The sequence below is a fragment of the Microcaecilia unicolor genome, chromosome 10 (assembly GCF_901765095.1).
Source record: "Microcaecilia unicolor chromosome 10, aMicUni1.1, whole genome shotgun sequence".
In the NCBI taxonomy this organism is placed as follows: Eukaryota; Metazoa; Chordata; class Amphibia; order Gymnophiona; family Siphonopidae; genus Microcaecilia; species Microcaecilia unicolor.
Window position 1 is genome coordinate 33,916,445 of NC_044040.1, and position 13,553 is coordinate 33,929,997.

Below are 13,553 nucleotides of genomic sequence, written 5' to 3' on the forward strand. Positions count from 1 at the left end.
CATGAAGCTGCACCGTGTTGATATTTTTCCAGTCTCCTCTCTTTTTAATGCCCAGAGGTTTTGTATCAGTTGTACCTCACACGCTGCTGGCAGCCTCTCTCACTGGCATTATTCCATAGCCCTTTTTTTTAGCATTTATAATATACACAAGCTTGCCAACATAGATAAATAAGGTCTAAATTCCCACTGCAGCTCCTTGTGACTCTGGGCAAGTCACTTAACCCTCCATTGCCCCTGGTACAAAATAAGTACCTGAATATATGTAACGTGCAGGACGTCAGAAACAGAAGGAAGCCTTTTGCGAGAAGAAGAGGACCTCGGCTGGCGGGGGGTTGGGGTCCCCTGCCAACAAAGGTAGGCAACGGCGGGTTGGCGGTGGGAGGGGGGGTCGAGAGGGTCGTCGGCAGAGGGGGCAAAGTTGTTGTTGGTGGTGGGGGGTCGGCAATGGCGGGGGGGGGGGCTAAAATGTGCCCCCTCACCTCAGGCTCTGGACCCCCCTCCCACCGAAGTCTGGCTACGCCCCTGATTTACATCAACTTAAACCTGGTGCATAAATTAGGCACAAATCCACGGTATTCAGTAATACTGCATGCGTCTTCAGTGAATGCCCCTGACTCACCCATGCTCCTCCCGTGGCCATGCCCCCTTTTGAGTTGCATGCTATAAGATTTGAGTGACTCTTTACAGAATAGCGCATAGCAAGATGTGCATGCAAATCCAAACTGTTGCCAATTAATGCCTACAAATTGATTATTGGCACTAATTGGCTCATTAGCCAATTTAATTACAGACACAGCTCAGGATAACGCACAATTATGTGTGCACAAATTTGCATGCCATTTATAGAATCCAGAAGATAGCGTGCATTATTTATATTATTTAAAATATTTTTCAGAGAGGGCATGGTATAGGAGGGGAATGAGCATGAAAAGCATCATTCAGTTAACACATTTGCATTAGCGCACGTGCTAACTGAATAATGCACATTTAACGTGAGAGCCACGTTAACTTTTTTAGGTAATGTGCGCTAATAAATCGATTCTGTCCAACAGCATACATGATTATTGTGGTACCAGGAGAGACTCCCATACATGCATACACAGCCACATTGCTCCCCACTTTACTTCTGAACAGTTTGACAAGAGGAGCATCAAATATGGGGACTCAGTTATTTTGCAAGAAAAACAAAATCAGAGGCAGTGAACTTTGAGTGGAAAGAAAAACAACCCAAGGTGTCTTCCAAGCTTATATATTTATTTAAAATCCATGGTAAAAAGGCGAAGGCAGACTTGTAGACACAAGTGCTGTCCTCGAAAGCACAAGAGCCAAGCGGGAGCTTGGCCGCTCCAGCACACTGCCAACCTGTGGGGGGAGATACAAGCAACCGGCACCTCTTCCTTCCTCCTACCCCCTCTGGCTTTCTGGGCATGTGCTCAAGAGCTGTGCTTGATTTATTTTTATTATATTTGTACCCCGCGCTTTCCCACTCATGGCAGGCTCAATGTGACTTACATGGGGCAATGGAGGGTTAAGTGACTTGCCCAGAGTCACAAGGAGCTGCCTGTGCCTGAAGTGGGAATTGAACTCAGTTCCTCAGGACCAAAGTCCACCACCCTAACCACTAGGCCACTCCTCCACTGTTGCTACTATTGGAGATTCTACATGGAATGTTGCTATTCCACTAGCAACATTCCATGTAGAAGTCGGCCCTTGCAGATCACTAATGTGGCCGCGCAGGCTTCTGCTTCTGTGAGTCTGACGTCCTGCACGTACGTGCAGGACGTCAGACTCACAGAAACAGAAGCCTGCGCTGCCTTCTACATGGAATGTTGCTTGTGGAATAGCAACATTCCATGTAGAATCTCCAATAGTATCTATTTTATGTTTGTTACATTTGTACCCTGCACTTTCCCACTCATGGCAGGCTCAATGCGGCAGGCAATGGAGAGTTAAGTGACTTGCCCAGAGTCACAAGGAGCTGCCTGTGCCTGAAGTGGGAATCAAACTCAGTTCCTCAGTTCCCCAGGACCAAAGTCCAGCACCCTAACCACTAGGCCACTCCTCCACCTGATGCACAACTTTTCCCCTAGGTTCAAAACAGCTCCCTAATGCTCAGCGCTGACAGCGCACCTAAATTTGCCGGCCATTAGCACTGAGCATTAGGGAGCTGTGCTGCAGCGCTGTTGTGGCAGTATTTTTCCGGCGTTGTACTGAACAGCGCCAGAATTTTGAGCATCTGGGCTTCAGTTAGCTTGTCTATCAGGTCCTATTCTGTTTTTTTTTTTTATAACTGCTGCTCTTTGCCACCCACTAGAAACTGCCACCCTAGGCGACAGCTTAGTTTGCCTAATGGATTTCACCAGCCCTGCACAACAAGAGATTTTTTTTTAAGGTTGAAGATTTTACAAAACAAGCTTCAATATGCCATTGCTAGATGATTTTCATTGAATTCCTGTTGATGAACTGTCTACAGTCATAAATGTATTAAACTGCTTTTGACCCTTCCCTTCGTTGAAAAAAAAAGTCTGAATTCTCTGGCAACTGGTCAGCAACCTTTAAACTGCTTCGGTTGACAAACTTTATATACAAAGACTTTTCATCTGCAAACTATGTCTGGCTAGAAATCAAAATCATAACTCCCACTGCTCCATCTCACCACAACATTTTTGTAAAGCTGCACAAACACCTCGCTCTACAGTAGAAACAACAACAAATTAATTAATACCATCTTATCAACGTTAACCACGCTGCTCTCCAGTACCTTCTGTAGTTAGATTATGAATGTCTAAGGGGGAGGGGGAGACACTGCATGGCCATGGATGTCAATCATATGCCTCCCTAAACATATCAAGATTTTTACAAAAAAATCATAACATTTCATTGGAAGATTGTACGTATCAGTTTTGTCGGGTGTTCAGCGCTGGGTGCGTCTGGTAGCGCTTTACAAATGTTAATAATAATAATAATAATTCAGGTTTAAACCAAGACATTATTTAAAGCAGCCACCTGGGAGAGAATTTCTGGTTTTGCCTTCAAGAAATTTCTCAATAAGAAAATCTTACATAAGTACGTAAGTATTGCCTTACTGGGACAGAACGAAGGTCCATCAAGCCCAGTATCCTATTTCCAACAATGGCCAATCCAGGTTACAAGTACCTGGTAAGATCCCAAAACAGTACAATACATTTTATGCTGCTTATCCTAGAAATGTGGATTTTCCCCAAGTTCATCTTAATAATGGCTTATGGACTTTTCTTTTAGGAACCTAGCTAAATCATTTTTAAACCCCGCTAAGCTAACTGCTTTTACCACGTTCTCTGGCAATGAATTCCAGAGTTTAATTACACATCGAGTGAAGAAAACTTCTCTCCGAATTGTTGTGAATTTACTACTTAGTAGCTTCATTACGAGCCCCCTTGTCCTAGTAGTTTTGGAAAGAGTAAACAAGCAATTCACGTCTACCCGTTCCACTTCACTCGTTATTTTATAGACCTCTATCATATCTCCCCTCAGCCGTCTCTTTTCCAAGCTGAAGAGGTCTAACCTCTTGAGCCTTTCCACATATGAAAGGCGTTCCATCCTCTTTATCATTTTGGTCATTCTTCCTTGAACCTTTTCTAATTCCACTATATCTTTTTTGAGATACAGTGACCAGAATTGAATGCAATATCAAGGTGAGGTCGCACCATGGAACGATACAGAGGCATTATAATAGTCTTGGTCTTATTTACCATCCCCTTCCTAATAATTTCTTGTATTCTGTTTGCTTTTTTGGCCGCTGCCACACACTGGGCCAAAGGGCACCAATCCCATATGTAAGTGCAAGTAGTATTTAAACATTGACACGCAATTGGTGCCTTAATTTTGGCATGGATAGGCAGACTGGATATGGTCTTTATCTGCCTACATATTTCTATGTTTCCCTCTCCCTTCCCATCCCTTGTCTCCATACAGATGTAGGACTTGAGGAAACAAGGCAGGTACATGTGGCAGTCAGTGGCGTAGCTATGTGGGGCCAGGGGCCCTGGGCCCCCGTAGATTTGGCCCTGGACCCTCCTGCCAACAACCTGCCCTACACCCCGTCCCGCCACCAACCCGCCGTCGCCATCGCCTGCCTTTGCTGGCGGGGACCCCAACCCCCACCAGCCGAGGTCCTCTTCTTCTCGCAAAAGGCTTCCTTCTGTTTCTGACGTCCTGCATGTCAGACTCACAGAACGAAGCCTTGCAGATCAGCTGATCTGTGAGTCTGACGTTTGTACGTGCAGGACGTCAGAAACAGAAGGAAGCCTTTTGCGAGAAGAAGAGGACCTCGGCTGGCAGGGGTTGGGGTCCCCCGCAAGCAAAGGTAGGCGACGGCAGGTTGGCGGTGGGAGGGGGAAGGTCAAGAGGGTCGGTGGCAGGGGGGGCAAAGTCAGCAATGGCGGGGGTCGGTCGGCGGCAGGGGGGGCAAAGTCAGAAATGGCGAGGGGGTCGGCAGCGCTGGGGGGGCTAAAATGTGTCTCCTCACCTCGGGATCTGGACCCCCCTCCCGCCGAAGTCTGGCTATGCCCCTGGTGGCAGCACAACCGAGACTTCCTCCAGGGGGTGTGCGATGAGCTGCAGGCCCAGGCAGGTGAGTAACAAGTATCAAATGACCCTCTTCACTTCTCGCTCATCGCTATGGCAGCCACTAGGTGCCAATGTATAGCCAATAGTCTGGTCACTCAATTTTTATTGTCAATAAGCAAAGTTTGGTCAACTCCTGCTATGACTATTGCAACATCATCTATGCAGGTATCACCAAGTCCAATATTAAATGTCTCCAGCTCCTCCATTGTTATTTGCAATGCTAAACGTTACAATCATCTCATTTCAGTTCTCATATTATGCTTACATTGGATCCCAATCGAATACAGAGTTAAATTTAAGGTTCTTACCCTTGTGCATAAGATTCTTTATACTGCCTTACCTTCGTACTTAGGCTCTTTGATTATGCCATATACGCCCACACGTACCCTCCGTTCCCTCACCAACAACAGGTTAGATATATGACGTCCTTTCAAAGCAAGTGGGAGTCAACCAGATCCCCTGCTTTGTGGAACTCACTTCCATGACACCTTCGCTTGGAGAAATCATATCCCCTCTTTTGTATGTCCTGAAAGACTTACCTGTTTCAGTCTGCCTTTAATGACTAGCAGCCTATTATCCTGCTCCTGGGACGAGTGGGACAGGCCTCTGAACAAAGGTTAGGTGTGCATGGATCTATGCCTGTCTATGAAGACGTTTACGTGTATATAGTGACTTGAGCGAATGGTGTTTGATTAACTGCTGTTAACTGTTCTCAGGTGTGATTGTGCTATCTTGTCAAGCTATGGAGTCCCTTTCCAATTTCATGATTTTTAAGTTTATTTTATATATTGTAAACCGCTTCAATTTGTTTCAATTAGAAGTGGTATAATGAGCAAATAAATGATAAACGATAAACCCCCATGGTCAGCTCCCAAACTAATAATAATGCCCATCTTAAAATATATAATGGTCAAATGTGCAGATAATGGAGGAACATGAATGTAACCAATGTCTCTTTTTCCCACCTTTGTAGCTCAGCCACCAGCTGCAGCACCCTGTCTGAACTGCTGCTGCAGGGCCAGGCCCAGTGGCCCTGAAGGAAGAGGAGGAGGAGGAGAAGAACGAAGAGGAGATGGAGGAGGAGGAGGAGAAAGAGGAGGATGGGTACACTTCTACTGCCCCACATGGAACAAATTCTCCCCCCACCTGCCCACCCTAGATCCCATGTGCCACCCCAGGAGCAAATGGACCAGCCTCAGGAGGGGCTTGGTAGGGAGAGAACAATGGCCTCTTGCATCTTACCCCCTCCTATCCAATACAGAGATCCGAGGCTCTGGTGGTTCCAGAGACAGCAGCAGCTGTAGATGCACCTTGCCCTGCACCTCCCCTGGAATTGAGGATGTGTTGGAGAGGATGGAGTCAATGCACAAGGCCACTGACCAGCGACTAAGGGCACTGGAAGCTGGTCTGGCCAGGATATTATCAGCCATTCAGCATGCTGGTATCCTAGTCCCAGACCCTTCTCAGGACCCTTAGTCTGCCCTACCTCCTGAGGAAGCTCCAGCAGCTCTTGGGGGGAGGCTTCCCTTCCTCCCCCTCCCCCCTCCCCCACCCACAGTGATCCTTTCCCCTTCCCTGGACTGTTGATGAGTAAGCAAGACTCGTAGACCAGGGGTTCTCAAGCCAGCCCTCAGGACACACCTAGCCAGTCAGGTTTTCAGGATACCTACAATGAAAATGCATGAGATGGATTCACACAGAATGCAGGCAATGTATGCAAATTAATTGTAGATATCCTGAATGCCTGACTTGGTGGCTGTGTCCTGAGGACTTGGTTGAGAACCCCTTGCCTTAGAGGTATATTTGAATCTATCCTTTCAGCCCTCAAATTTGCCATTTATGTTAAGGAAACAGTTTTTCTAGAAAGGACTAAAAGGGCCAATTTAAAAAAAAAAAGAAAAAGGTTGTGAAAAGCTTTATCTTGGGATGTTTGATACTAAATGCTCTGTTCTATCTTAATTAAATTAAGTTTAAATGTTTTTAAATTGCACACCACCTTGGTCTGCGATGTCAGTAAAGGCAGTATAGCAAGTTTTAGTACCGTATTTCCCCGAAAATAAGACACTGTCTTATATTAATTTTTGCTCCCCAAGACGTGCTAGGTCTTATTTTCAGGGGAAGTCTTATTTTTCGAGGAAACATCGGGGTCGCTCCCCCACCCAAGGTCGCCGGGCCCCCCCCCCTCCACCCGCCCTCCGTCGCTTCCGGCCGGAACTAACCTTAAACGCCTCCTTTCACCTTTGCACTTGCAGCAAGCAGCAGCAGGGCAGGCCACTCCTTCCTTCCATGTCCCGTGCTCGCCTGACGTAACGTCTGCGAGGGCGGGGTACGGAAGGAAGGAGAGGTCTGCCCTGCTGCTGCTTGCTACGAAGGTGAAAGGAGGCACTTCAGGTTAGTTCCGGGAGCGACGGAGGGCGGGTGGAGGGGGGGGGCGACCTCGGGTGGGGGCGGCGGTCTTGTCCAGCTCTCGGCGGCCCTGCTTCAAAAGAAAACCTTTGCTAAGTCTTACTTTCGGGGGAGGCCTTAATTTACCAATTGCAGCAAAACCTCTACTAGGTCTTATTTTCGGGGGATGTCCTATTTTCGGGGAAACACAGTAAATTATAAACAATAAACCAAAAGATTACCTGGAAATGTCCCGGAGAGCTGACATAATCCTTCTTTTCTACAAAGCAAGTCTTGTAACTCTGGTATCAAATTGACCTGTCAACAGAGCGAGATTCTAATTAATCAACCATGGGCTAAACTGTTTTTGTGAGTTAAAACTTTCAAAGCACAATTCAGACAAATTTTAAGGCACATATTACAGGGATAAAATGCTTGATGCGACTAGAAGCCCTAAACTGGCCTGTAAGAAATCACATTTTACAAATAGGCTGACAAACAAATATTTAGGTCAGAATTGAGAACTCAATGTTTCAGTCTCAATAAAACACTTTTTTGCAGTGGTAATGTCACTTTGCCCCAAGGCGACTTAAAGATGGTTCAAGATAATAAGTCACACATAAGATAATGTCCCATTGAAATTTCGTATAATAGGACCATTGTGTAATGCCTTGTTGCTACTGTCCATCTGCAGGCAGAGATCTTATTCCCTCAGCAAGGAAACCTGACTTTAAGGATGGGGCTGGAAGAGAGTGATGGGCTGGGAGTTGGGAACACTGCAGAGGAAGAGGCAGGGTCACTGAAGTCTGTGATGCATGATTCACATAGCACTGGAGCTGGGATATATAGCTAGGATTACCATATTTGGCCCCTCCAAAAAAGAGGACATGCCCTGCCCTCACCACACTCCTGCCCCGCCCCCTTTCCACACCCCACCCCACCCCTTGTCACATATCACCCCACTCCACCCCCTGTCACACACCCCCTAAGGGTGTCCTAGCCTCCCCTCCCCTTACCTTACTCTACTGCCCTGTTAGTCTAGTGACCTCTTCAGGGCAGGAAAGAGCCCCTTCTTCTTTCCTGCCCAGAGTGCTGCCCTGCATTCTGTTCCCCTTGCAATGCTGAGTACCGGTGCCAGGACCGTCAGCACTCAGCATTGCAAGGAGAACAGAATGCAGGGCAGCACTCCGGGCAGGAAAGAGGGGGGCTCTTTCCTGTCCCGAAGAGGTCACTAGACCACCAGGGCAGTAGAGTAAGGTAAGGGGAGGGGAGGCGAGGCTAGGACAGGACACCATTAGGCCCGCCTGCCAGTCTGCCCATTTGTCCGGAAATCCGGACAAACGGGCAGGCTGGCAAAACCCGCCCGGCCATGTCCTCAAAAAGAGGACCTGTCCGGGTAAAACCGAGCATATGGTAACCCTATCTATAGCAATCTGTATCTACAAACTTTACACCCTTTCTTCAACACATGACTAGGGCCCAGATGCATAAAACTTAACGAGCCAGCAACGTGCTTTATATACTGGTTGTAGCCGGTACAGCGAGACATGCACAAAGGGGCTCTGCGGACTCTTCCTGTCATGGTAGCAGCTAACAATAATTGTATGCAAAGTTATTTTAATGAGCTAATTACTATTCAAATGTGCATTCCGTTTTCCCCAATCCCTGCCAGCTGAAGCGTTTCTTCAGCAATGCTCTCCTTACATTGTCTGCCCTGCTTCCCCTCAGATGCTCGATTTTAATGAAGTTTCACTAAAACCAAACACGCACGCAACGAGAGGGAAGCAGGGTAGGCAACGTAAGGAGAGTAAAAATATCCCAGTTGTTGTCCAAATATAAAAATTGAACAAAATAATGAGGTGCATTTTGAAACAAGTTGTGGGTATCAATAATAACCATTTGACTTTTGAACTGTTATCTTTAGACAAATTTTCGCCAGAAAATTTCCCTAAATTGAGTTGGTTGAAATTGAACAGGCCAGATTTAGGCCTGTTATTTTTCAACTCAGAGTTAAGTAACTAAATTAACCATTCCCTGACCTAACCCAATTAGCTGGTTAAGCCTTTTGAAAATTCATCTCCATCCCAATACTAACAGTAGTGAGCCCTTAAGCAAGCCTTGTGATTTTAGGAAGAAACATCGTTTACTAGTGAGCCATCTGCTCTCACATTTGAATCTTGAATCCACTTCAAGCCTCACAGAAAGTGTGAGGCTCGGTTTCTAATTAAAGATGTTGTGAAATCCAAACCTTTAGATGCAACTTGAGTAGCCTATGCGGCCAGGTGCTTGACAGACTGCACATAAATAGGAATATCAACCTAGGGACAAGCTTTCAGTTCAATAGTAGTAATCTGCTGGAAATGAAATGAGCCTTATGAGTGTAGGGAACGTAAATGGAAATATGTAATTTTATTCTTGTAGCAATACCTCGGACCAAATGAGGATAGCTCAATTTGTGTGTGCAAACATGCTGAGGGAGTTAACTGGGCAGGAGTGGCCTATTTGGTTAACTCCGCTGACCCGGTCTCAATACAATATTCAGAGGCACCTAAACAAATAAAAGGCAATTCTATAAGGCACACTTTTAAGTAGATGACAGCAGATAAAGACCTGTACGGTCCATCCAGTCCACCCAACAAGATAAACATAGTATAAGGTATGATGTGATACTACATATTTATATATTATAAATATACCCAGAAACTTCGTAACGCGTCTAATGTCTTATAATGTCTTCTGCTATGCCACTATCTGTATTCCTAATGTATGTTAATGTGTTCTGCAATACCACTATCTAATATTTCATGACCATGTAACCCAAAATCCTTCTGTAAAATCAAATGTATATCCTCCTCTCATTTCCAGTAGCCATGATGTATTGTAAGCCACATTGAGCCTGCAAAAAGGTGGGGAAACGTGGGATACAAATGCAACAAATAAATAAATAAATAAATATTTGATCTTGATTTGTCCTTGCCATTTTCAGGGCACAGATCATAGAAATCTGCCCAGAACTGGCTTTGCTTCCCAATTACAGTTGTCATCTAATCACCATTAAGCTTGTTTGGTTTCCACGCTTTCTATACAGGATTCCATTGTGTTTATCCCACGCATTTTTGATTTCCGTTACTATGTTCATCTCCACCACCTCCAACGGGAGGGCATTCCAGGTATCTACCACCCTCTCCGTGAAAAAGTACTTCCTGACATTATTCCTGAGGAAGCCCCCCCCCCCCCACCCCACAACCTCAATTCATTCCATAAACCTTGGTGCCATTTGGGTATCAAGGTCTATGGAACAGTGGCACCTACGAGTGGGCTTGGGGATATTATTTGGCTCATATATGAGTAAGTGCTTGCCACTATTTTCTTTGAGTAACTTATTGACTCCTTATTATCCCACTCGTACTTTGAGTTCTCAGACTTGGAATTGTATTCTTTTCTCACCTTTGTTCCGTGCAAGATTAGATTCTACTAGACAATCAGCATTTTTTTAAATCACGCAGCAGCCATGTGGAACTCTGCCACAACCAGTGGCCTGGGCCCCCGTAGATATGGCCCTGGACCCCCTGCCGACAACCCGCCGTCGGGGATCCCAACCCCCGCCAGCTGAGGTCCTCTTCTTCTCGCAAAAGGCTTCCTTCTGTTTCTGATGTCCTGCACGTGCAGGACGTCAGAAACAGAAGGAAGCCTTTTGCGAGAAGAAGAGGACCTTGGCTGGCAGGGGTTGGGGTCCCCCGCCAACAGTGGTAGGCGACGGCGGGTTGAGAGAGGGGGGTCGAGAGAGTCGGCAGCGGGGGAGGGGGGGTCTGCGGTGCCGGGGGGGGCTAAAATGTGCCCCCTCACCTTGGGCTCTGGACCCCCCCTCCCGCCAAAGTCTGGCTATGCCCCTGGTCACAACATCTACGATTACAGCCTAGTTTAGATAGGTAGTTCTAAAAGAATTTCAAACCTATTTATTCTCACTAGCCTTCTGTAGGTCCCTAGCAGGGGTGGACTGACCATTCGGGCAACCAGGCACTGCCCGAAGGCCCAGAGGTTCTAGGGCAGTGTTTCCCAAGTCCAGTCCTGAAGTATCCCTTGACAGTCAGGTTTTCAGGATATCCACAATGAATATGCAAATCTCTTTCATGCATAGTCATTGTGAATATCCTGAAAACCTGACTGGCAAGGGGTACTCCAGGACCGGACTTGAGAAACACTGTTCTAGGGGGCTCAGAGGCTCTCCCCCCCCCCCCCCACCCCCTCCCTGCCACCACACACTACAGCTCCCTGAGCCTCAGTGGGCCCTCCCCGGTCCCATCCTCAAGGAGGAGGTAATCCACCGAGGTGGATGAACACTAACTCCCACGAAAACACAACAGTAAAATATTTTAGAGGTTTCTGTGTATGATTTAGAATATCTCTCTGTATGTTTTAGATCACTTTACATGTATATTTTTTAACTAATTATTATTATTTTTTTGACAAATTGTTTAGACTCCTGAGGCAGGCCTGTGGCTGAAACACAGTACTGTGTCGAGTCTGTGAATAAAGTGGTACCTTATACATCAGTATCCCGTTTCCCTAGAGTCATTGGTCCACTTCCCATTTCCCTTTTACTGGACTAGTAGCCTCTGCAGGAGTAGAAAAGAACAACACTCTTTCCTGTCTGCTGTCACTATTCTGCCCAGCACTGCACTGCCATGTTTTAAAAATAGCTACTGAGACTCCCTGCAGCAGTCTCACAAGTCCCGCAAGACTACCACGGAAAGTCTTGGCATCCATTTTGAAAACATGTCGGCACCAGGCAGAATAGCGATAGTGGGCAGGAAAGATTGGGGTTCTTTCCTGCCTCTGAAGAAGCCACTAGACCACCATGGCCCTTCAAGGTAGGACCAGGAAGGGCCCACGATGCTCAGAGGACTGTAGTGTGCAGGAGGGGGGCTGCTGTGGGGGGGGGGGGGGGCAATACGGCAGCGGGAGGCAGCAAGCAGTGGCCAGGGAGACCAATAGCCTTTACTACCTCGGGACCCAGATCACTGTCAGTCCACTCCTGGTTCCTAGTATTACCATATACCCTGAACAACTCTATTTCGGCTACCTCCACATAAGTATATAAGTACATAAGCACCACCATACTGGGAAAAGACCAAGGGTCCATCAAGCCCAGCATCCTGTCTCCAACAGCGGCCAATCCAGGCTTCAAAAACCCGACAACCACCCCCCCCCCCCCCCCAAAAAAAAAAAAAAAATTAATAATGTTCAATGGACTTTTCCCTCAGGAATCCGTCCAAACCCCCTTTAAATTCCATAAGGCTAGCTGCTGTCACTACATTCTCCGGCAATGAGTTCCAGAGTCCAACTACACGCTGAATAAAGAAAAACTTTCTCCTATTTGTTTTAAATCTACCATATTCTAGCTTCATCTTGCGTCCCCTGGTTTTGTTGTTGTTTGAAAGTGTAAACAAATGCTTCACATCTGTCCGCTCTACTCCGCTCATTATCTTGTAGACTTCTATCATATCACCCCTCAGCCGCTTTTTCTCCAAGCTGAAGAGCCCTAACCTTCTCAGCCTTTCCTCATAGGGAAGTCGTTCCATTCCCTTTATCATTTTCGTCGCCCTTCTCTGCACCTTTTCTAATTCCTTTATATCTTTTTTGAGATGCGGCGACCAGAATTGGACACAATACTCGAGGTGCAGTCGCACCATGGAGCGATACGGCATTATAACATCCTCATGTTTGTTTTCCATCCCTTTCCTAATAATACTCAACATTCTGTATTCGTTCATATGGTGTGCAAAATTTGTGTTATTTCAGTATCAAGTAGAATAAATAAAATAGGTTTGCAACTTGTACAGTGCATAGAAGTGGATCGATCTGTGGGCGGAGCATGTGACACGCACAACTGATAGAATGCTGTTAGTTGCATGTGCTGCATGGTGCAAGTAGGCAGCAACTTATAACAGCCATTGACTTGGCCAAACCAGTTGCGCCTAAGTTTCAGCACACCACAGTGGAACTGTTCCCTCTAAGCTGAACAGCAGTCCTCCATCTACAGTCCTGCCAGTGGGGGGTGCTGTTTCACTATCACATTTTCAATAGTAAGGGACAGGCAAGCTCTGCAGGACACCAGGGAACCTGTTTGTCCCTAGCGAATGAAAATACCACTGGCAGCAATGCAGTTGGAGGGCTTTCGCTCAGGTTAGAGGGAACAGTGCACAGCAGCTTTGCGCTTGTATTCTGTAATGGGTTAGGCATGCCTCAATGGCGTTACAGAATTGGCACTAAGCATACCCCATTGTGCAGTGGCGTAGCAAGGAGGACTGCCACCCGGGGCGGTACCCCCCCCCCCGAGTGCAGCACGATGACACCCCCCCTCAGCGCATCAACACCCCCCTGACCCAGTGCCTACCCTCCTCAGCTCCCTCCAACCAGCTGAGCACCCTACCTTTAAAGAAATTTCAGAAGCCGTGGAGAGGCGAGGCGCAGCGCCTTGCGCCTGCAAGTAAAAGAAGCGTGGATCGTCATCGGGTCTTTCCTCATGCTGTCTGTCCCGCCCTCCGCTGACGCAACTT

At 46.9% G+C, this 13,553-nt stretch overlaps 1 protein-coding gene across 2 annotated transcripts in view; it reads right to left on the bottom strand.

Annotated features, from left to right (window-relative positions):
• The window catches only part of CPED1 (cadherin like and PC-esterase domain containing 1), a 183,191-nt gene that overhangs the window by 127,432 nt on the left and 42,206 nt on the right, over positions 1 to 13,553 (bottom strand). For both annotated transcript variants that reach the window (XM_030216576.1, XM_030216577.1), the window contains exon 4: positions 7,236 to 7,311. In XM_030216576.1, coding sequence (XP_030072436.1) covers positions 7,236 to 7,311 — 76 coding nt within the window. The remainder of the gene's footprint in view (positions 1 to 7,235; positions 7,312 to 13,553) is intronic.